At 41.3% G+C, this 23,878-nt stretch overlaps 1 protein-coding gene across 12 annotated transcripts in view; it reads left to right on the forward strand.

Moving 5' to 3' along the window:
- The window catches only part of BCOR (BCL6 corepressor), a 107,091-nt gene that overhangs the window by 50,160 nt on the left and 33,053 nt on the right, over positions 1 to 23,878 (forward strand). For 8 of the 12 annotated variants that reach the window (XM_006133942.4, XM_014578961.3, XM_075913237.1 and 5 more), the window contains 7 exons: positions 1,473 to 1,602; positions 3,956 to 4,034; positions 5,398 to 8,214; positions 8,881 to 8,934; positions 9,339 to 9,522; positions 21,454 to 21,735; positions 22,065 to 22,418. In XM_006133942.4, the coding sequence (XP_006134004.1) occupies positions 1,517 to 1,602; positions 3,956 to 4,034; positions 5,398 to 8,214; positions 8,881 to 8,934; positions 9,339 to 9,522; positions 21,454 to 21,735; positions 22,065 to 22,418 (3,856 nt within the window). In that variant the 5' untranslated portion in view covers positions 1,473 to 1,516. The remainder of the gene's footprint in view (positions 1 to 1,472; positions 1,603 to 3,955; positions 4,035 to 5,397; positions 8,215 to 8,880; positions 8,935 to 9,338; positions 9,523 to 21,453; positions 21,736 to 22,064; positions 22,419 to 23,878) is intronic. The other 4 variants (XM_075913234.1, XM_075913232.1, XM_075913238.1 and 1 more) reach the window with 4 other exon arrangements.

A 23,878-nucleotide genomic window follows, 5' to 3' on the forward strand; every position in this document is an offset into this window, starting at 1 on the left:
GAGGAGGGGGAACATGCTATTTCATTAATATCCATTTGTTCCAGGCGTGAGGCTTTACATAAAAGACTAATCTAAGAGGGGAAGGGGGGAAATGTTTGAGAACACAGAGCTTTCCTGCCGTTTTCTTTTCCAAAGCTCCCTGATCGAACGGCTGAAAAGTGTTATGTTCAACCCACTCTGGGATTCTTCCCCTATTAAATAGCCAAGTAATCATTTGCATATCGTGGACTCTGACAAAGGAAATGAGTTTACGCGAGAAACATGTACGCTTTGGGAAACGTTATGGATTAAATTCCCCGTGGTCAACCATCCATTGCTGGCTTGTGTGCATGTGTAAAAAGAGTATCGTGTCTCCCGTTGGAGGGACTCTATTTTTGTAAGAGAGGAAGAGCTGAGGGATATCCTGTGCATTAAAGTCTCCCCCTACTTATTAACCCAGCATTTAACAGCAGGATGCAGGCTGAAGCTCAGTCAAAAGAAACGACTCAACCTCTAAAGAGCAATTAAAATCCTGCACTGGAATAAATCATGCGCCGCGATAATCCTGTTAATAAAACGCAGCTTGTCCTGACACTTCACTCATGCAGCAAACTAGAATTTAATGCGGGTGGCGATGGCGTTAGGCAGGGAAGGAAGGAAGAAAAGGCATTCCCCCTTCTGTCTCTGGACGCGGCAATCCGGCTACCTTTCACCTGCCTTTGCTGCTGCACCACGCAGCGCCTACTCTCTCGGACTGCTAATACTCTGTCAGCGAGCCTGCTAATGATTTCTTTCCCTGGAGTAAGCAGGCGTCATTTGAATTACTGAAAGTACTCGCAGCAGCTCCAATGCAAAAGCCATCAGGGGTTGGTGCTTAATCAAATCAAGGGGTGGGGAGCTCAGCAGCCCACTTGCTATTTTTAACCCATGTACAAAGGTTAGAAGAGAGTTTTCCTTTAGATCCCTTTTGGGAAAGCACTGCTCGTTTAACTCGTCAGCGCTTTCTCAGCATTTAGCAGGGTGGCTGAGGTAGACCTTATACACTTATTATTACAATGCACTATATATTCCTAATGCAGATTATTTTTTTCCAGTTTAAAATGCATTGTCTGGGTGCTGGGTGTCTCCTTATTTGGGTGTACATAAAGTGCTTCGGGGCATGTTTGGGGATGGGTGTAGACTTTGCCAGGCCAATCGTTTCTTAGTTCAAATTACACGCATTGGTAAAACTTTTTAAAAAAATTGTCAATATCCTGGAATGGTTCTTAATTTTGTGGCTGTGCACTAGGGAAAAGATCCATCTCCTCTGACCTATAAATGCCCTCAATTTGCTCCTTTATTGCAGGGTATCTCCCTTAACATTTAGCGTAGGCAACTCCCTCCTCACACCAATCCTGCATTCATTATTAATTACCGGGAGGGAGGCTTGGCTGGCTGCTCCACGGTGCTGTTTGTGCCTCCTAGACCAATCTTCTCAACTTTTGTTTTAATAGAATATAAAACCGTGAAGAAAAAGCAGCGCTTTTAAGACGACGTCATGCTTTCTGCAACTCCCTTGTATAGCAACGTTCATAGCTGGATGAGCAATGAAAGAGTCCGCATGTGTGGAATTAATGAAGACAGGTAAATATTTAAGCTTCTGGCAAGTTAAGCCACGCCAAGATTCTGTGATGTGAGATTTCAGAATTCATTCGCTTTCCTAATGCCTGAGTAGATAGCTGCCGCCTTGTATCGAGATCAGGCCAGTATTGGGGGGAGGGGAAAGACATGTGCGTGACAGCAGACCAGCCAGTGATTTACTGTTTAACAGGCAACCTGGTTCAGTGAAGCAGTAGCGCCCTTTAAAACCCTAAGCAGCCTTTAAATGCACTTTTACACTTAATTTATTTCATTCTTATGAAGGAGTATTAATCCAAATACATATTCATTTAACATGCCAGTCCATGTAACTAGCCTCTCAGTGCCTTTAAAACAAATGGCTTGCCCAGTGATTTAACACTGGCTGCCTAATCTAGGTACTGGATTCTTTATTGTCACCCCATATGTTGTTTTTTTCACCTTATATTATTTATTCAAGAATCCTAGTTAATTCCATATGGCCTCTCTGGCTAAAGGGACACCACCAACTTTAAATCTAGTTTAAAAGCAGAAAATCTCAATACTTTCAGGGTATGTCTACACTGCAGGGCAAAGGACGAATTAATCTATGCCACTTCAGCTATATGAATTGCATCGCTGAAGTCGAAATAGCTTAATTCAGCTTTTGACTCTGTGTACACAGCAGGAAGTTGAAGGAAGAACACTCTTCCTTTGACTTCCCTTACTCCTGGGCTGCGTCTAGACTGGCATGATTTTCCGCAAATGCTTTTAATGGAAAAGTTTTTCCATTAAAAGCATTTGCGGAAAAGAGTATCTAGATTGGCACGGATGCTTTTCCGCAAAAGCACTTTTTGAGGAAAAGCGTCCGTGCCAATCTAGATGCGGTTTTGCGCAAGAAAGCCCCGATCGCCATTTTTTCGCAATCGGGGCTTTTTTGCACAAAACAATACCGCGTTGTCTACACTGGCCCTCTTGCGCAAAAGCATTTGCACAAGAGGGCTTTTGCCCGAACGGGAGCAGCATAGCATTTCCGCAAGAACACTGACAATCTTACATGAGATCGTCAGTGTTCTTGCGGAAATTCAAGCGGCCAATGCAGACAGCTGGCAAGTTTTTCTGCGAAAGCAGCTGCTTTTGCGGAAAAACTTGGCAGTTTAGATGCAGCCCTGGTAAAATGAGGGTTACAGGAGTCAGAGTAAGAAGTCCTCCAGCTTGCCATTATTTCGAAATAATGGCATGCTGTATAGACGTGAAAGCCAGGATGGGTAGGAATGGTATCCCTAGCCTCTGTTTCTCTGGAGGTAGGTGACAGGGGAGGGATCACGTGAGGATTCAATATAATTTGGTATTGGCCACTGTTGGCAGACAGGATTCTGGGCTAGCTTGACCTTTGATCTGACCCAGTATGGCTGTTCTTAAGTTTATTTCGGAATAATGTCAGTTATTCTGAAATAATTCTGCCGTGTCGACATGCCTTCAGACATTGGATTTAACTTTGTATAACCCTCACAACTTTTGTGTGTGCTTTTCACAATAATATTTTCCTGTTGTTTCTCCCCACTCCTTTGTTTTTTAAACAACTTTCTCCATTATTGCTGACTGACAGCCCGATGGAAGAGGGGTGTGCTGTTGTGATCTGTTCAGGGGAAAACACTGAAAGTGACTTTTTGACAACTCTGTGCAAACACAAAATAAACTGAGGGAGAAGTTTTGCTATATTTTCTAATTGCGTTCATCCAGATACAGTAATATTAGGTGGTGTTCGTATCAGTAACAAATACAATTGTGCTTCTGATTTTTTTCAATGTGTTTTTGCAAGTTGATGTTACCTCTTTTATCAGATTATTGAAATTCTTTTCTGAGTAATGATGAAACTTTATTTCTGCTTCATGTCAGTTGTTTTATTCATGGGGTTTGAAAGTTGGCACTAAGGTATATTCTTTCAGTGATAACACGTCCCAGTTCTGTAACAGTGATATGGCACAGGTGTGGAGGTTCCTCTTTCGCATGGAATAGGTTCCTCTTTAGCATGGAATTGGTGTGTATTTAATATTCTTTTCTCTTTAATATATAGAGATGGTATCTGTATATGGTACATTTAAATATGGCATTACCACTAGATATGAAGTTTAAAAAAATTGTCTTTGGGATAAGTTCTTTTGAAGTGGACTAAAATACCTTCACATTCAAAACTTTTTTTATCTTGAATCTGTTCTCAGGCAGGATTTACTTTTTTTTTTTTTTTTTCATTAATGTAGAGGATAGAGAGAATTTTATATGGGATTGTTATAAGGAAATTAAAGTATGTAGCCTTATAATCTTTTATTAATATTATATGCAAGGAATATTTTCAATAGTAAGCTTACATTTTTAATAGGAAAATTCCAGTAAATGATGGCGATGCTCTGAAAAGCAGACTGGAATTGAGGGAAGAAAATCACCTGACTCACAGTGTGGTAAGAGATTGATAGCTTCAGACTGAAGTAACATCTTACTATTTTTTAATTTCATTTTTGTATGCTATTTAATAACCTTAAGTGCAGCCAGGACTACAATAAAGATACAAGTTGCTTCAGGTAAGAGACCTTCTTCAAGCTGTGGTAAAAGGTTATTTTATTTTTCAAAGATGTGAAGAAGGCCTTGTGGTAGAATCAATTTCTTTCATTCTGTTCTGTTACCTTGTTAATTCTTTTGTATGCAGAGTGGTACACCACCAGCACTGTTACTTCTAAGCCATTAGGAATAATGTGTTGTGGCACATGTGTGATTCTGGCAGGATTAGTGTATGAAGTCATTAAATAAATCAGAACACCTGCTATTTGGCTCTCTGTTTAAAAAGTGGGAAGTGGGATTAAAAAAATGTCACTACTGTTCCATTGATGCATTTCTCATAGATGCCTAGTATTGGGAGACAACTCCTGGGTTATGGAATACAGTTCCTTGCTATCACTAGCAACCCTGTCATGGAATCCTGTTAATAAATTTATTAAGATCCATCTCTAAACAAGTTAGGTTGTTTTCCTGAACTACTGCTGTTATAGAAAACGGTTGTTGAGTTTGGGTGTGTAGCCATATTTCTTGGATTTTTCCTTGAAGATAGGCACCACTTTTGTCAGTCTGTGGTATTTCAGAAGGCTTTTGTCTCTGAAAGGATTGCATTTTGGGATGACACAAGTGCCGTCATTCTTTTCAGTAAGAGTTTAAGGGATGTAAAATCTTGTTTAATTGGCTAACCATTTAAACATGATGTTTAACTGATTAGAGGAGGTAGGTGGACTGGAGTGGCTCTTGCTGCAGGTAGGGGCTGTGCCAGGCTGGAATGTCCTGTCTGGTGAACCCCACGAGGCTAGAGTAGCCCCATGCCCATGGAGGGCAAGGAGCTGCACCAGCCCTCGCTGGTTAATCAGAACTGGTAAGGGTTACCTGTTAAAAGTGATGCTTGCTGGTTCACCTTTCACATTACTAATTTCTGCTGAGTGGAAGAAATTTAAGGGGATGATTATTTAAAGGCAGAATTAACCTAGTTAGGTTCCAAGTGTAAAAGGGTCAAAACATCTGTCCTGTTATTTAGTTAAACAACTAGTTTTAGTAAATGGTGCCCATTTACAGGAGTCAGATTCTGAAGCAGCCAACTTCTTACTTAGATTTCCAGCACCCGGGTCCACCAGTTCAACCTACATACATTTTAACAATGAAAAATGTATTTGCATTAGTATTAGTATTAATATTGTTTCTCTTTAAAATTAAAGATATATCCATAGTCTTGAGTAATGTTATTTTAACAACATGAAAAAATAACACCTTTTTTATTCTACAAAGGTGGATGCAACTACAGCACATCGCATTGACAGTCTTGCAGCACTGAGCATGGACAGGTCTGGACTTATGCGGGAAGGACTTAGAGTCCCTAGTAATATTGTCTATTCCAGCTTATGTGGACTTGGCTCAGAGAAAGCACGGGATGCTACAAGTTCTATAGTTGGTCTTGGATTTACACCTGAAAGAAATCCAGAGATACAGTTCAAATCAAATCCCTCTGAAGCAATAGAAAATGCAGCTGTCTCTGGAAAACCCCCAAATGGCTTTAGTTCTATATACAAAACACCACCTGGAATACAAAAAAATTCTGTTCCAACAGGGGAAACGCTAGGCTTGGACAGAACTTCAAGTGACAAACAAAGTCCTCTTAATGTCAATGGTGCTAGTTACCTAAGGCTTCCTTGGGTAAATCCTTATATGGAGGGTGCGACTCCTGCTATATATCCTTTTCTTGACTCACCAAATAAGTATTCATTGAATATGTATAAGGCATTGCTACCTCAGCAGTCCACATACAGCTTACCACAACATCTGACGTATTCACCTGTATGTACAAATGGTGAACGGTTTTTATACCTTCCACCTTCTCACTACGTAACTCCCCACATTCCGTCATCTTTAGCTTCACCAATGAGGCTTTCAGCTGCTTCAGCATCTCCAGCAATTCCCCCACTTGTGCACTGTCCAGATAAAAGCTTATCTTGGAAGATGGGAGTCAGTCCTGGAAATCCTGTTGATTCACATACCTACCCACATATTCAGAGCAGCAAACAGCCCCGAGTCCCATCTGCAAAGTCAGCTGCTGGTAATATGTCAACAGACCCTACTCTCTTATTATCTCATTCACCAAGACCCAGAGTTCATCTGCCCGCACAAGTTGGGGATACCTACTCAGAGTATCACAAGCAGTTTTCCAGAATTTCAACGTCTCCTTCTTCAGTTACGCTTCCAAAGCCATACGTGGGTGTAAGTAATGAGTTTCCTCCTTCACGGCCGTCTAATGGGAAAGTTCCCAAAACACATGACACTGGTGAAATTTCACAGCAAGCTACAACACATGCAAGAAAAACAGGTCATGACAGAAAGGACAGCAGGTCACCTTTGCTACTAGAAAAACAAACTACCAAAGATGTTATAGACAAACCACTAGACTTGTCATCAAAAGTTGTTGATGCAGAGACAACCAAATCAGATCTTATTAAAAAAATGGCACCAACTGTTCTAGTACATAGCCGCACTGGAAGTGGGTTAGTTTTACCTGGAAGTGATGTTCAGAAAGAAACAATTTCTCCTTCGGGAAATGGCTGTCCTATCTACAGACCTGAAATAATTAGCACTGCACCCTCTTCCTGGGTTGTTCCTGGTCCAAGTCCCAATGAAGATAATTGTGGGAAAAACATGCAGTTGAAAAACAAAGCATTAGACTGGGTGATACCGCAGCAGAGAAGTTCTTCTTGCCCTAGGATGGGTGGAACAGAAGCAGTAATCAGTAATATTTCAGGGTCTGTGTCAAGTGGCGGTCGACCAGCATCTGCCTCACCAGCTCCAAACGCTAACGTAGATTGCACCAAGACAAACAGAAGTGCTATAGAAAGTACTGCATCTGTCATACAGCATATAGGACAACCTTCAGCAACGTCTGCAAAACATAACAGTAAAGTGACTAAATCCAACAATCAAGAATCTAGTTTCAAAGCAAATGAGAATGCCCTTGCATCAAGTTCCATGTTTTTACCTCCAAATGAGGCATTCCGATCTCCACCATTGCCGTATCCAAGAAGCTATCTCCCATTTCCTGTTCCAGAGGGAATAGCTATTAGCCCTTTATCTTTACATGGAAAAGGACCTGTGTATCCTCATCCACTTTTGTTACCCAATGGCAGTCTTTTCCCTGGACATCTGGCACCAAAACCTGGCATTCCATACACCCTGCCAGGTGCTAGAGGAGAGTTTATGACCTATCAAGATGCCCTGGGGATGGGGATGGTACATCCGATGTTGTTACAACATTCAGCTTTGGAAATAAATAAAGATGAAAAATCAGAGAGACGATCTAGGTCACATGAAGGGCTTCGCTATGAGGATCCTGCTACAAGAAACAGATTGCCAGAGATGCTGGAAACCAGTACAAAGACACATTATGAAATACCTATTGAAAAGAACACAAAATCACACCAAAGTTCAAGTCATAGTAAGAACATGGCCAAAAGTGACAAACACCTCTTTTCAGATCTTCTGCGAGATGACCAAGATGTGAAAAGTGAAACAAATGTAGTAAAAACTGGCTTTACTACTGAAAGCAGTAATCAAAGTAACGACCACACAAAGCGCAAGGTAGAACAAGTGTTTCAGCACAGAGATTTTATTGTAATGAGAGAAGAATTTGGAAGGACTAATGATTTCCATGAAACCTATAATTTTAAACAGGCCCAGAATTCACCACTATTCAATTTAAGAAAAGAGGATGTATCAGGAAGCCAAAATAAAGAAAGATTACCAATTCAGCCTTCCTCTGCTTTCTTAGAGAATACTCATGGGAGTGATGGTCCAACTATGTCTTTTGGCAAAGTACAAGATGGTGCAAAACAACTTTGTATGGGAAATACACAGTCAAATATTGAATCTAATCAGACATATACCAAAGATGGAACTGATGATCTAGAATCTACTGATGGCAAAATTTTGAAACCCAAGCCATCTAAATTGGCAAAAAGAATTGCAAATTCTGCCGGCTATGTAGGTGATCGATTCAAGTGTGTTACAACTGAACTGTATGCAGATTCTAGTCAACTCAGCAGAGAGCAGCGAGCGCTGCAGGTGAGTCCGTAATTAATTGCCAAAACATATTTTCTTGTTTATAAAGTCACAGTCAAGTATTAACTTTGATATATTCTACACAGGTGGGAATATGTTATTTCATGTAGATGTTGCCAGAAATGGTAACAATTGTTTGTTTATAAAACTTTGAAGCCAGGTTATGAGAATAGCAGTAGATGTTAACTGTATGTATTCACTAGTCAGTTTAAAAAATGTTTTAAATTAGAACTGATAAAGTGCTGATAACTGCAGAATATTTAATACTTAAGTTATGGGAACTGAAGAATATATGAGATGCTAAGCTAGTGTTTGTTGTAGCTTCTTAGTAGGACTGTACTATAAAATAGCAAAGGGTATCCAGAAGCTCTGATTAGCATTTCATATGTGACATTTGATGGACAGGAGTAGCAGCCATGTGTTGGTGGGTTTTATGCAACTTTTATGCAGCCTTTTCACCAATCAAGGATGTAGCAAAGGAATAGAAATAGTATTGAACTTGAGCGATGACAGATATTGTATAGGAATTTCCTTAAGGTACTTTACTTTTAATGAAAAGATAAGTTAAACCAAATTGTTTTGCATTGTTAAGAAAAGAATTGGTTTATGCTTATAAAAATGGATGAAATTATTTAAATGATCCATTGAGTGCCCATTTTAATTACATAGATGGAAGGATTACAAGAGGACAGTATTTTATGTCTACCTGCTGCTTACTGTGAGGTCAGTTCTTCAAATTTTTATTACTAGAATCTTACATAAACCTTTGAGTTAAATTTCATTTCCAAATACACAAAGGGAAGTTTGTGGGCCATGGTCGTTTTTATTCATTGTGCAGTTTCTGTTTTTATGTTTTTGTTTTGTTTCTTATACCTCCAAAACAGAATGTTTTTGTTTGTATACAATATATCTTTATATATAAAAGAATTGTGTGGTTTTTTTACATATGGATACTAGAATTTTCGTATATTTTTATACAACTCAGCTATTTTAAACTTTATATATTAGATATTTATCTCAAACCTTGGTTTTGAGCAGATTTTTCTTTGGAAATACTTTCATATAAGGTAAGGTAAATGAAGTAGCTTTTAGTGTGAGATTTTTTTTCATATCAATTCTCTTTCTAGCGTGCAATGATGCGCTTCTCAGAGTTGGAGATGAAAGAGAGAGAAGGCCACACAGCAACCAAAGACTCGGAGGTCTGCAGATTCAACCAGGCAGACTGGGAAAACTTGAAAGGAAATAATGAAAAGAAGCCAAAGTCTGTCACTCTGGAAGATGCCATTGCTGACCAAAATGACAGTGATAGATGTAAGCACATTTAGATGGCTTTTTTAAGTTTGTGCAAGTGTTTATGCACGTATGTACCATAGCAGTTTGTCCTAAAACTACATAATACATGGAGCTAGTAAAATTTTTTATATTCACTACAGAATGTTGTAAATAAGAGTAACTAATAGTGATAGCAGTAAGTAATACAAATTTATAGAACAGCATCTGGTCACATTTCCATAGAGTTCTGACCTCCATAGCTTTATGTGCATACTTTTTTGATCTATGAATGTTGAAAAGTTGCACCTTTTAGCAGTATAGCTTCTGTGAAAAAAACAGGTTAATGTAATTGCAGTTACCACCCTACACAGATCTGTTTTGTTGTAGATGAACTAGAACCTTAACACAGCTGATACTAAACACCGAGCGTCTTATTGCACCATCTGTTTTGAAGTAGAACTTTCCTATGTTTCTTTTGGGGAGTTCTGTTTAAAAACATGTGGCACTGTTAAGTTCCAATAATATAGCTTTCCTTCACTATATGGGGGCAGGCAAAATGAATGGGTGGCAGGGGAAGTCAAATATGTAATCTGCCACATCTACTTATTTATAAAAGTTATAGCTGTGAAATTGAAAATGCACATGTAGCTAATCTCATCCTCACCACTTATTACTGTGGCAGGGTATGTATGTGTTACACCATCAGATGTTCACAGGGGTAGTCAACATGCTGTGAAACTGCCTCTTGCCAATGTAATTGTTGTTCCGGCCAAGGGAAAGAGACTTTGCAGTAACGTGGGACAGTGTGTGGAAGTACTGTCATTGAGCTCTGTTGCAAAAAGCACAAAACGCTTTTTTCCTCCTACTATTTATTTTTGAATGAGTACTTGTAAAGTAAGTTCCAAATCATGCAAGTAATCTGGGTTCCATCGGTCTCCAAATAATTTTTCTTGTAGGAGTTTGTAACAAAGGAAATAAGGAGCTGATCACTTATTTTATTCCTTATTCATTGAAAATTCAAAGTTGCAATGCTAGAACATTGGATGCCCTGTAGCATATGCATAATTTATTAGATTGTTGTGCCTGTCTATAGTCTGAGACTTTTGAGTAGGACTGGTAGAAAATGTCATCTAAGCAATTAATAATTGTGAGTTATTGTCCTGGTCTTTGTTTAATAATTTTGATGGACAGGATGATGATCTGGACATGCTCAGTTCCTCACTTAAGTCATGTTACTCTGCAGTGTTTCCACTAGAATAAAATTTGTGAACCAAAAATAGCTTGGCAGAGGAATAGTGAGGATTTTGTTTTTAATCTACAGCTAGCTAGCAAGCAACCAAGCTTAATTCTAGACATCCAGACTTCCATTCCCTAAGGCAGCTGTGGGCAACCTGATTGTGGGCATGAGACATTTTGCTGACTGTCTGCAGGCACCTCCCCTTACAGCTCCCAGTGGCCATGGTTCATAATTCCTTGCCAATGAGAGCTGAAGAAGTAGCTAGTGTCAGCAAAATGTCTACGCCCTCAATCAGATCACCTTAATGGTCCACAAATGGCCTGCAGGCTGCAAGGTGTATAAGCAAAGTAGGGATCCTTGTTTTAAAGCAGCCGTTTCCAACCTTTTCCAGATGGGGACCCATTTTGACAATTCAGGAAGATTTGGTGACCCAAGGCAATTCAAAAACGGGGGGAAGAGGAGGGGGCCAAGCCACCTGGGAAGACACTTGGTGATTCTATGAAATGTAATGGCGACCCAGATTTGGGTCCCGACCCATAGACTGGGGAAATCTTGTTCTAAAGTTTCCCGTTGCTTGGTTGTAAGCATGATAGACTTTCTACCAGGTGGTGCTTGATAGAGCTTTCTTCTGTTCCCAGCACTACTTGAATCTCTAAGGGAAATGCACACTTGTAATGCCCTCTATTAAATCCTGCACACATTTTGAAACATCTAAGTGTTATAAGAGCAGCAGCATCTGGGGCCTGACACAGCGATGCCACTATTGGAGGGAGGGCATGTCACATAAGTACCTACTTGAGTAAGGTGAGGAGGAGGAACTGACTATTACCAAGTAGATTGAGCTGCAGTTGATTGATAAGAGAGAAAGCAAGGAATAGTTCAGAGCATGAGGCAAGGAGAAGAAAAAAAGATTTTTCAGGTGCACATCTCATTTGTTTGAGGAGTATCCCTTGCTATCAGGAGATTACGTTTCTTAAAATGACCCTTCTGCTGATGTAGAAAATAGCAACAAACAAAACCAAACCCCAAACCATGCAATTTGCATTTTTCTTGACTCCATCACTTAGCAGCGTTCTGGCTTATGAGACTCCTCTGGAACTAATAAAGAATTGTCGGGAGTGGAGAGAGTATTATAACTTTGAGTACATTCCTGTGTACAATTAATTAGCTCTGAATTAACAGGAAGTTTTACAGGCTTACTAAAATTGCTAAATCTATAAACTTACAAAAATGCAGCTTTAGTTCGGTAAGGGAGCTTCTCTTGCGCATAATGGGCTTTGTAGAAATAACACTTGTAGATACTGAGTCTGTTCTCAAGGCAGGTCTACACTTACTCCTGGTCAACAGTAGGGATGTGAATGGTTAACCAGTGTGCACTGCTCCACCATGATGGGGCCCACTGTGAGCAGGGAGCAGCCCCATCACCCTTATTTAACTGGTTAAACTTTGTTTTTTACATCCCTAGTCAACACTGCAGAGTTGGGCATATATAAGGGCTACGTCTACACTGGCCCCTTTTCCAAAAGGGGCATGCTAATTTTAAACTTCAGAATAGGGAAATCTGCGGGGGATTTAAATATCCCCCGCTGGATTTAAATAAAGATTCCTTCAAAGTAGGAATAAGAGATCCTCCGGAATAGGGCTTTATTCCGGAGGATCGGGCCAGTCTAGACGCTTTTTTCCGGCTTATCTACAAGCCGGAAAAAAGCAGCGGACATCTTTATTTAAATCCAGCGGGGGATATTTAAATCCCCCGCGGATTTCCCTATTCTGAAGTTTAAAATTAGCATGCCCCTTTCGGAAAAGGGGCCAGTGTAGACGTAGCCAAGCTGTTGTGCATTGATCTAACTGTAAGCATCTACACTAAAATGTTGATCCTGCCAATGTAACTTATCTGCTATGTGAACTTAATAACTCCACCTCTGAGAGATATAGCACTTAGGTTGACATAGATCATTGCAGTGTCGTAGATGCTTTGTTGCTCACAGGAAGCATGTGAATATTCAAAAGTGATTTAAGTACTGTGGTGGCTGTATGTTGATGGAACTTATGTTGACATTTTGTAGTGTAGACGTACCTTAAGATGTTGCAGCAGTGCAGCTGTACCTTTTGTAGTGCTTCAGTGAAGATGTTACCAGACCAATGTGAGAGTTTCTACTTATTGGAGTAGTTAATTTACCTCTGTGAGAAGCAGCACCTATACTGATGGGAAAAACCATCCTGTCAACATAGCACTGTCTACAGTGGGGATTAGGTCAGTATAACTTCATCACTCCATGGGTATGGATTTTTTTAACCCCTGGGTGACTTATGTATACTGATGTATGTTTATAATATAGACCTGACCTTTAGTAAAACTTTTTACTGCCCTGTTTCACTTTCTGCTTCTTGGTATAGCAGTTGATTAAATCAGAAATATACATTTTGCACTTGTTGAATGCCTCAGGCGTAGTATTTTTTGGTGCTCTGGTGCAGCTTAATTTGTAGGAGAGTTGATACATCTAAGACTTTGTCTACACTAGCAATTGAGCAAGGAAACTGTGGTTCACAGGTGATTAAACCCATCCCACTGCCCATAATAACCAACTTTTTTTGCTGTGCCCAGTGGCTGTTTAAATGGCTCATTGTTGACATAAGTGCTCTCCCTGGAGTGACACTTAATGGTGGATGAGGGGTCATGTGTGGCTCCCTTTTCCCCTGCCCCTCTCTGAACACTGTGGGTGGGAGGAGTGGCCCATTTGGGAGACTATCGGGGGAGGCTTGGTACCCCCACACTTCCCAGAGGGAGTGGAGCAACGCAGCGACCAGGGGAAGCAAAACAGCGGGGCCACCTTGCTATGCTTCCCCCGTCACTGCCAGCGAGTGGGCTTGTGTATGTGTGTGAGGAGGGAAGTGGGGGTAGTGGATCCCTGCTGGTGGCCCTGCTATTCACTTGAACCACCTTGTTTGGGGAAATGGATGGGGGTGGAGAGCAAGGGGGAGGGGGAGGGGGAAAGGCAGAGCCAGGAGTGTGGGGGGATTGTCTCAGCCTTACCCTGGGCTGAGGGAGGGCATGTGACTAGTTTCCCCTCCACCAGTTGCTCCATGCTCTCCTGTTGACCATGTGAACTCCTCTCATAGGGGGTTGAAGTGTTTTGTTGGCAAAAGTGCTGCAAAACAGCATTTACACTGCCTGACTTTTAGGAACATGGCCTTGTAGACAAAACCTGAAAAATGACAACTGACAAAAGATGTGGTAAACTTTGCCTAGCGTGTTCTTCTCAGGGTATCAGTTAAGGCTTTCAACAGTGAGAATCACCGGAGAAAATGTAAAGGCATTCATTGTTTCCCCATTCCCCCACCAATTCCTGATCTCTGCTGAAAGTTTGAAAACTGAATAGAACTTTTAACAGCTGTATTTCAGAACTTCTCCTGTCTTATGCTCTGCCTTCTATGCTGGATCTTGATGCCCCAAAGATGTTACATTTTGTTTATATATTGTTCACACATTTATATCTAATTACAGTAATAGACCTCTCCAGATGCTAACAGGAAATTCATGGGCAAAATTGATTAATCAGTAATTTCTAGTGAAATGTTAAAGTTTATAGCAGAGTTCAAATTTAGCTCATGTGCATTTGAAAGAAAAACAAATACAATTTAAAGTCTGATTTTGCAACATGTGGTATTCAGCTTGACTCCTGTGACCTTGCAGAGGTCCAGTCATATTAGTGGGGCACTGTGCAGGTGCAGCAATCTTTTGTGCATAGAACATGTTACAGAATTGTTGTCTTAAGATCAGGTGCTATTTCACACACTACTTCTATACACTCTGCTTCCTATCGCAATAATAATAGTATAAGTATTTTTGCCGCTCTGTCTTCCTTTAAAGACAATTAGTACAACCATCTGACAGCCCCAATTTTTTTTCTGATCTTTCTTGGGGAGTTAGTCAAGTGGCGCATGGGTAAAGCCTTGACCATCTAACTCCCCCCCCCCCCTTTTTTTTTTTTTGGAAAAAGCAAGGAATTCTGTGGCACCTTAAATACTAACAGATTTATTTGGACATAAGCTTTCATGGGCAAGACCCACTTCGTCTGATGCATTGACGAAGTGGGTCTTTGCCCATAAACGCTTATGTCCAAATAAATCTGTTAGTATGGATCTGCAAAAATCAATGAGTCCCGTGGCAGCTTCAGGACTTAACACGGCTACCTCTCTGCTACTAAAAAACCCTAAGATAACTTAATAAACTGATCAACATTTTCTAATGACTTCTAAAACATTTTTTTCAGTGTTTAGCAAGTGTCTGCATTCTAGGAACGGGCACTCTGCAGAAGAGTATAAAGATTTAAACTTGGTTAAGTGGGGGGGATAAACTGTAAGTGTCTTAATATTCTTCCATCTTGTTTAGGACTCAGTGGGAAATATGAGAACAGCAGTGAAGCTGCTTTGTTGCTAAGGTGACTAGTAAATGTTGCTGTGGTGATGCTTCTATGGAGTATTTCCATAGCACAGACACGATAAATTATGGGATGGATGTGTCGTGAATCATAGAATTGTTCAGATTTAAGCATACAAATACATTTACTTCAGAGAAAGTCATGTGACACAAGCAAGAGGGTAAATAACAAAAATTTTGGAGCTGTATTAAAATTGTACAAAAGTATGTAAGAGTAAATAGATTTTGCAAGCTGTGAATGTCTTGATAGATAAACTGATAGTTATGCTCCTAAAATTACAGTTCAGAAATACTGATGATTTCTTAATAGAGAAAAATAAAAACTCTTATGTTAAAGACCAGAGATTTTGGGGAATGTGGGTGTGAGGAACGCTGTTCTGGGCATGGAAGTATGCCTTCATTTGCAAAGAGGTTGGAATTCAGATGGAACTGATCTGCAGCCTCTTTGCTAAGTGTGTATGTTCCTCAGGACACAGTGTAGTAATCTTTCAGTTTCTTGCTTGTGTGACTTCTGAGTCATGAAAGATCAAAACGGCAAATGTTCTGTTGTCCTTTGGCTTGGTCAGCATTAACTTGCTATGACAGGCAGTGGTGCAGAAAGCCTCATGATTCTTAATATAGTGGGTTTAGGCAAATAAACAAGGATTGGAAAATATCCAGGAAAAGAGGTCCAGAAAGGAAAAAATTAAAACTGGATTCCCCCCCCCCCCATGGAATAGTCAGAGTGCTGTTTGCTTTATCCTGACAATTAGCTTGGCTGAATTGTTCTGTTCTGTTGTTGCGATCTTGGTGATGAATGCTAGTTCATGTTTAAAAATAAGAGTCCTGTGAAGAGTTGGGAAGGACTAAAAGGCATCTTACTTAAATGCCTGCAGTGAGAAGTCGCTGACGGAGAGAGGAAAAGCTGCTTCTAGTTGCTGCTTTACATCTAAAGAAAGAATTGCAATTTAAAAAATAAGCTGCATGTTTCCCACTGATCTAGTATGGGAAAGTGTTATTTAATAATATTTGTGCTGGCAGGAAAAAGAAGATGGAAAAAATGAACAGTTTTTAATCATTTAGCTAGGACTTTAACAGGGTTCAAAAAAAGAGCTAGCTAGATAGAGGCTAGGTCCATCAATGGCTATTAGCCAGGATGGGTAGGAATGGTTGTCTGATTGTCTGGAAATGGGTGACAGAGAGGGATTGTGTGAGGATTACCTGTTGTGATCCCTCCCTTTGGAGCATCTGGTATTGGCCATTGTTGGCAGACAGGATACTGGGCTAGATGGACCGTTGGTTTGATCCAATATGGCCGTTCTGATCTTCTTTATTTTTCACAGAGTGTCCAGTATATTGCTTCAAATAGAAAACAATAGATGTGGAGTCAGTTATCTTTCTTTAATTTCCAGTTTTACAGAATCATAAGAGGTGGCTTTTTTGCTAGGTTAGTATAACTGGACTGAGGTTAGCAAACTGTCAGGAATGTGTTGCCCATCACTGTAGCAGCATTTGCAGTTTTAGAGTCAACCTTTTGATGTGATGCTATGAAAACTAGCATTTACTAGTGTCACTGTGTCTATCTGCTGCATTATTTGAATAGTGATTATTATTAAAGACTCCAAAGTGTGTTTGCTATTTTCATTCTTGGCAGACTAAAAGGTCTAGGGAAAGCACGAATGCTTGAGGAAGAATAAAGTTTCTGCATATGGGCCCAAAGAGAGGAGACTGTTCTTGTGTGAGTGTACTTTAGTTTGAGAGATTCATACCTGGATTTTGGGAGTCGTGTGTCTTTGAGCCAGATGACTTTCCAAATCCGATTCAGGACAGAGTGGGATATGGTGGTAAAATATGAATAGAGATTGCAGGAGCTGTGTTTGATGAAACTATTGTAGTTTTGAGTAAAACAAAACACTATTGGGCATGTGACTTAGACCTCATAACAATGATGCTTTGATACAGGATACGTGCCTGAGAAGATAGTACCAAAGTACAGGCTGACAGCCCAGACTTTTTTGCTGAACAAAAAGGAGTCTAGTTTTAAAGGGCAATAATAGTAAAATTGTGGAAAAAGTATATCTGGTAGTCTGCAAATACAGTAATAGTCAAAATGCTTCCCAAAATATTTTAATAACTTTACCATTCTGCCTGAATGTGTCTTCTCTTACTTTTTGCTGTCATTGCAACATTGTCATAGGGGGATTATGTCACAGGTTTTATATACATTGAGCATCTAATAATGTTCCTCATCTTTTTTTAAAACGGGTCAGTAAAGGACTTGTCTGCTAGCTTGCATTGGTACTTGCCTTGTTTCTAGAGAGATGAGCAAGACACCAGAAAAGCTGTATGAATGATGGGCTAATAATAATGAGACTAAAATGAACATCACTTCACTGTTCTTGAAGCTATCCTTTGCAGGGCATAGTTGGGCATTCCTTGTTTCTCGGGAGATCCTGCTGGGGGAAAAAAATGGAATTGGGGAGTTAAATGTAATTTGATGTCTCTTGGTTTCATTTAGTAGCCAAAGGGTGCTACATAGCTTTTTCCCTGCAGATCTTATCTGCAGTCTTTCTGGATGGTCACAGTAAAGACTGCTGCTTCTGCAGGTCTTTATAAGGGCCTCTAGGAGGCAATCGGATAGAGATGTTAAAATGCATTTAATCACATAAATGTGCATGGTTACACATGGGAAAGCTGGTGTGCGCAGGGAGCTAGCTTTTAAGCCGGCTCCTCGTGCACCTACTCTCACCTGTTCTCCCCCCTCTCTTTTTGCGCTGATATAGTGGTAGCAGAGTTCAGGGGCAGGCAGCTCCCTGGGAGCTGGTGTGTGTAACCGGGAGCTTTTAAGACAGCTCCCTGAGCATACCTTGTGGGAGCTTGCGTGTAAACGTGAAGGTTAACCAATGACCTTGTTATGCTTTATAAGAAGCACATGGGATCTTTTTAAGGGAAAAGGCAATGCACCACCTTTATTAATGCAATAGTAAAGCAGCTGGCATATGCTTACTTAATTTGTTACTACAAGCCGCCTAGGCGCTTTGGTTAACCGTGTACTTTCACATCTTTATAATTGGAGTGTTCCAGCCTTTTTTTTTTTTTTAACTCCAGAGTGGATCATCCACAGGGTAAAGATGTAAAAATGCGATTATCTGACTAATCGTATAGTTGATACAATTTGTATCAACTATATGATTAGTCAATAAGCGTTGCTGTGCAGAGCCACAGCAGGGGTAGCTCCAGGAGGTGACTCCAGCTGGGAATGAGCAATCCTGGCTTGTGCTGGCTCTGGAGCCATCTGTGCTGTGGCTCTGCATGTAAATGTAATAAGAGCTGCTGAGTCCTGCTTGGTTCCGGTCCCGGCTCACTCTGAGTCCAGCGGCCCCTGTTCATGGTGGCCAGGGTTGGCCATGGGCAGGGACTGCTCAAGCAGGAGCCCCCTGTCCTTGGCCAGCCCTGGGTGCCACAAATAGGGGCTGTTTGGTGGAAACACCCCTGTCCGTGAGGGAGCCCAGCTCCCCGCTGGGACCCACATGGACAGGGGCTACTTTGCAGCAGTGTCTCTTATCCCCACTCCCTGCTGCCTCTTATAGCGGCAGCAAGAGGGGGCCCCACAAAGCATGGGGCGAGTGAGGACTGCTTGAGTCCCCATTTGCACCGTGCTCCCTGCGTCACTTCTGCTTCTGAAGCAGTCCCCGCTTGTGCCATTTGCCACTGTGCCTGTGCATCCCCTGGAGAGAAGGTGATGGGGGCGGGGGAGAGTTATCAGCTCCTGCTCCTCCCCTCAACCCCCCCCCCCCCCCGCTGCCTCTCTCTGACAGGGGGGGAAGTGACTAGTTGAGTCGCTATTCGACTGCCTGTTAAGCATTCGCTTATCGGATAGTCGACTAGTCGTTAACATCCCTTCCACAGGGATATTATGTTTTTAAAGGCATTTTTGAACTGATACTTAATGTTGCTGGTCCAGCTTCTTTTAAATTTGTTCAGAATAAATCTGATTTGATATTGATGTGATGAAGATATGCAAGGCTGAATGCTCTTGGCACATGTTACCATATGTGCTGGCATCTAATATTTACAAATGCATTTCGATTTTGGACTGTAGTTTTTTGGAGAAAGTTCATTGTACTCTAGGGAAGCTTCCCCATGCTTCCAATTTTTTAAATACAGATATGTTCGTATTCTGTAGAAGGAGAACAGTCTAAAAAATGGGTTCGCGCTATAGGAGACGGGCCTATGTGTGACTAGGGAATGAGCACTCCAATTGCATAGGCCAAATATAGTGCTTTTTTGAGAGAGTGCCTTTGGCTTTTATCTCTTGTTCTTTTATTGGTTGTGTTTGTAACTTTCTAAATGGAGACTGAACTTGTCTGGTGGTGGTGGTTTTTTTCCCCTGGAGTCTACAGAAAGCAGTGCTTTAATTGCTGCTTACAGCTTTTCCAAGTTTCAGTAAGTGAAAACTGACCAGAGGATGCTTTGCTATTACTGCTGCTGTGTTGGCCTTTGGGTGCCTCGGTTCCTCACAGGAAGGCAATGGTGAAGAGAGTAGTGAGTGAACAGATAGGGTTGAAGAGAAGAGATTGATGGGATAAATTAGAAACCAAGTGGCGTGCGTGTGTGTGTGTGTGTGTGTGTGTGTGCGCGCGCACGTGCGCGCAGTTTTGAGGGGAGAAGTGGGAGGGAGATTGAAATTCGAGGGGCTGAGGAAGAGAACAATATGTAAGGAAGCAAAGGAGGTATGAAATATTGGGAAATGGGGACGAAGGCTTAGAGGAAAAGGATTGTAAAAAGGAGAACAAGAGGGTGAGCCAGGAAGGGTAAGGCATATGAGAGACCTAAACTCTAGTAGTATGTGTGTGTAATATATGGATTCAAAGTTTATTGATAGGTTGCTTTATGTGTAGTGCACAATAAATGGTACATACCTGTTTTGTTCATTTAGGTCCTGTTTCAAGAGAGAATCTCTCTTCAAAGAATATTTGTACACTATTTATGTCCCATTGAAATTAAACATGCACTTAAGCTAATCCTGAATCGGGGTTAAGTTTGGAGGGGGCTTGGTAGCATGTATGTTTTTTCTCCTTGGCTAGTAATCTTAAGTGGTATCAGATCACTTTTTCAGGCTTAAATGGTCACTGTAGCTGGAAAGCTTTATAGGAGAAGCGAGTGCTGGATTTTTCTTTTTCTTTTAAGGAATAGATGGAAGGAGCTTGCTGTTCAGTGACTGGAAGATTATCATACATGCGTGGGGCTTGGTGCTTGGACAATTTCAAGGGAAGGGTGCTGAGTCTCACACACCCTTACACCTGTTCATGCCCCTCTGACAGTTGCCAACTCTCCCACACTGGACAGATTGGATGCCATTTGGCAATGGTTTCCAGTCAAGGAGAGTCAGCAACCTTACTCCCTCACCACCCCAGGCTGGGGCTACATCTGAGCTTCAAGCCAGGAGCAGAGCCTAGGACTGGTGGTAGAACCCAGGTGGCAGTAGATCCTCCAGGGCTGGTGGCCAGTGGGGCTGACAAGACTCCAGAGGCATGGTAGGGACCTGGAGCTGGCAAAACTAGCGGGTAGTGGACAACAGAGCTGGTTCAGGGGAGTGGGAAAGCTGGATGCAAAGCCTGTGGATGCTGCAGCATCCTGCGCACCTCTGCTTCTCTTGCCTATGACAAGGCTGCAAAAATCTTAAAATAAATTCAGGTAGCGTCTTATCATTTCTCAGCAATTCTTGAAGTGTTTTCCTATCCGAGTGAGTGCTAGAATGTGCATTCGCTTGTGTTTCCCATTTGTACATCCAAGGACACACCGTAGCGGGGTTGAATTCTTGTAATCAGACTCTGCAGTTGGGCATGATTAGTCTTGCATTGACTTAAAGTATCAGAGCAGCTGAATTTAATTCTATAAAAGCCATTGCAGAAATGAAGCTTGCATTACTATCTGATTTTTAAGGTTATTCTTTCAAAAGAGTATGTGCTTTAGATATCTAAAGAATAATCTTTAAAGTCATTGAAAAACCCTGAATGAAAGAAAGGTAAGTACACTGATATTTCTCTGGCTACTTGCATGGTGAAGTGCCTGACTGGATGCTGGCTAAAAATTGAAGGCCAGAAATTTGAATACTTGCTTGGTTTTCAACTTGACTACTGGAAAAGTTGCTGTTTCACACTTGACTGCAGCAAAATTCAATTTAAAGTAAGCAGTGTTTTGATTGAGAAATCAGAAGGTTATATTGCTAGGCTAGCATTTCTTCTCTCTTTAATGTCAGTTATTTCATAATAGACTTTTGTGTTTTTGATCTTTTAAAAATTATTTTTAGGTGATTTTAATAGTGCGCAAAACAACCGAGATCATTTTCCTGAAACCTCAGAAGAAAGAGACACTCCAACTGAGAAATATTATCTGGAGAGACATGCTCTATATGAAAAGATAAGGGACCAGCCAACAGATGATATCGGTCAGCATCCATACCCACGTCTGGATAGAAAGCGTAAACACTCTGGCGAGAGAGAACAAAATGAGGGCATCCCAAATGAAAACTTTGTGGATGAACTACAGGATGAAGCTGTATCGAAGACAAAAAAGAGGAGGAGCTCCAAAGGTAATTCCATTGCTTTGGTCTCCCCTTAGGGACTTTCTTGTGAAAGGAGTATCCCTATGAATTAATGTCATTTCTAAACTTGATAGTTACTAATCTGAGCACTCTCATTTCACTTAAAATAATATCATGGTGTCTAAGGGTAAAACAATAGTCATTGGACACTGTAGCTGTAGCAATGCAAATGACCCTAGTGCATGTGACCCTTAATGACCCTTTAAAAATGCATAGTGTGGTGGTAAAGCTGAGACTATATGCCCCGCAAGTGAAATGTAGCTTTTGTTTTAAGTTGAGGGGGCCTTTTGATTAATTTTTAGTTATTTTTCCATTAGATGACTGGCCTGAGAGGGAAATGACAAACAATTCCTCTAACCACTTAGAAGAGCCCAATTGTAATGAGGTGACCAACCTGAAGGTGTGCATTGAATTAACAGGGCTCCATCCCAAAAAGCAGCGTCACCTGCAGCATCTTAGGGAACTATGGGAGCAGCAGGTGTCACCAGAGAGATCCCCGTCCGGCAAGTTGGGCCGGCAAAGCAGGAAAGATTTAGCTGAGGCTGTTCAGCCAGAGGCCACTGCAAAGGTCAAAGACTGCACAGAAGAAAGGCACACCAGGAAAAGGTCAGAGGTCAAAAGCAATAGAAGTTGGTCTGAAGAGTCCCTCAAAACAAGTGACAATGAACAAGGTATGCAGAAACTAGGAGAAACATCAGCTGGCATAGCATTTGTAGTGATGCATGCTGCCACCACTGTTAAGGAATTGTGTGCAGTTTTTATAGAAGTCCACGTGTACAAAGACTTAGAGCTCCACTATATAAAAAAAAAATCACGGTAGTTAAAATTTGTCAGGTGGGGGTGTATGATTTTTTTTTTTTTTTGGTTATTTTAAAATTGTGGTTTAAATGACTTTAAAAATGAACCTTCATATCTTCAGCTGTTTTGACATTCTTATAATTCAGGAATAGGGAATAATTCAGGGAGGGAAACCCTCAAGTTGTTAGTCCATCTAAGAATACTTACTGCATGTACAGCTACATGGATTAGTGCCTTTTGGGTATAATTAAACGGGAATCTCCTCTATCATGGGAATCTGCTTTTCCATCAGGTAAAGAACTGCTGTTTTTCTGCTTTCTCTAAGACTTAGAGGCAGTCAAGAGGTTACTCCTGTTTTTCCCTTAGTGCAGTTTGCCTGTCTTGCTTTCTCTACGGACACCCCTAGTGAACAGACCCAATGTTGCTCCCCAGCGTCCTTCCATGGGCATGCTCAGAGTTTTCCTTAGTGACTCACTTCAGGATATTTCGCCAGCTTCTTTCTGTCCTCTGCTCCTCTAATTCACTCTTCATCTCAGGCCAGGTCTATGTTGTAAACTTAAATTGGTATAACTATGTCACTCGGGGTAGAAAATCCACACCCCTGAGTGATGCAGTTATACTGACCTAAACCCTTCCTACCCATGTAGACAAGCACTATATCGATGGGAGGGCTTTTCACGGCAACATACCTACCACCTTTTGGGGAGGTGGGTCAAGCACGTTGACAGGAGAGGCTCTGCTGAAGCACTACAGCTGCGTCACTGAAGCATTTTAAGTGTAGACCTGCCCTCAGAAGGTTCTCGGGAAGTAGTGCCTGTGTGCGAGATGTAGTTATACATATCTAAGGATTTCTTTTGACTAGCAGTATGATTCCTTCCCACAACCACTACTGCTCCAGCAGCTAAGTAAGGCCCATCCAGCAACATCAAAGGCTCCCGTACCTGTATTCAGCTCCAAGTGTTGGCAGTCATCTTCCCTGCTTCTCCATAGCTTGAGATTCTATTACTTCATTACTTCCTTGGTTGCCCCTCTATCTAGGTTGGCTGCTTCCTGGAGTTGTGTGGAGCCAGGGCAGGGTGACTGGACTTTTAATTGCCCAGGCAACTGTGCTGATTGGTGCTACCAGAGTCTCTTTTCAACTGGGCATTTCAGTCGAAAACTAGAAGCCTAGCAACCGTACTTCTCTCTCCCTACCCCAGTTCTCAGATGGTTTAGTTCCCTCCTCAAGAGACTGAGGTATCACTCTCACAAAACCAAGCAACTTAAAATCTCAGCTGTAGTCAGACATTCTCAGTGTGCTTTGTGCTGTCCTTGACTGGTGCCCTGCAAACTT

This window comes from Pelodiscus sinensis, chromosome 1 (genome assembly GCF_049634645.1).
Source record: "Pelodiscus sinensis isolate JC-2024 chromosome 1, ASM4963464v1, whole genome shotgun sequence".
NCBI lineage: Eukaryota > Metazoa > Chordata > Testudines > Trionychidae > Pelodiscus > Pelodiscus sinensis.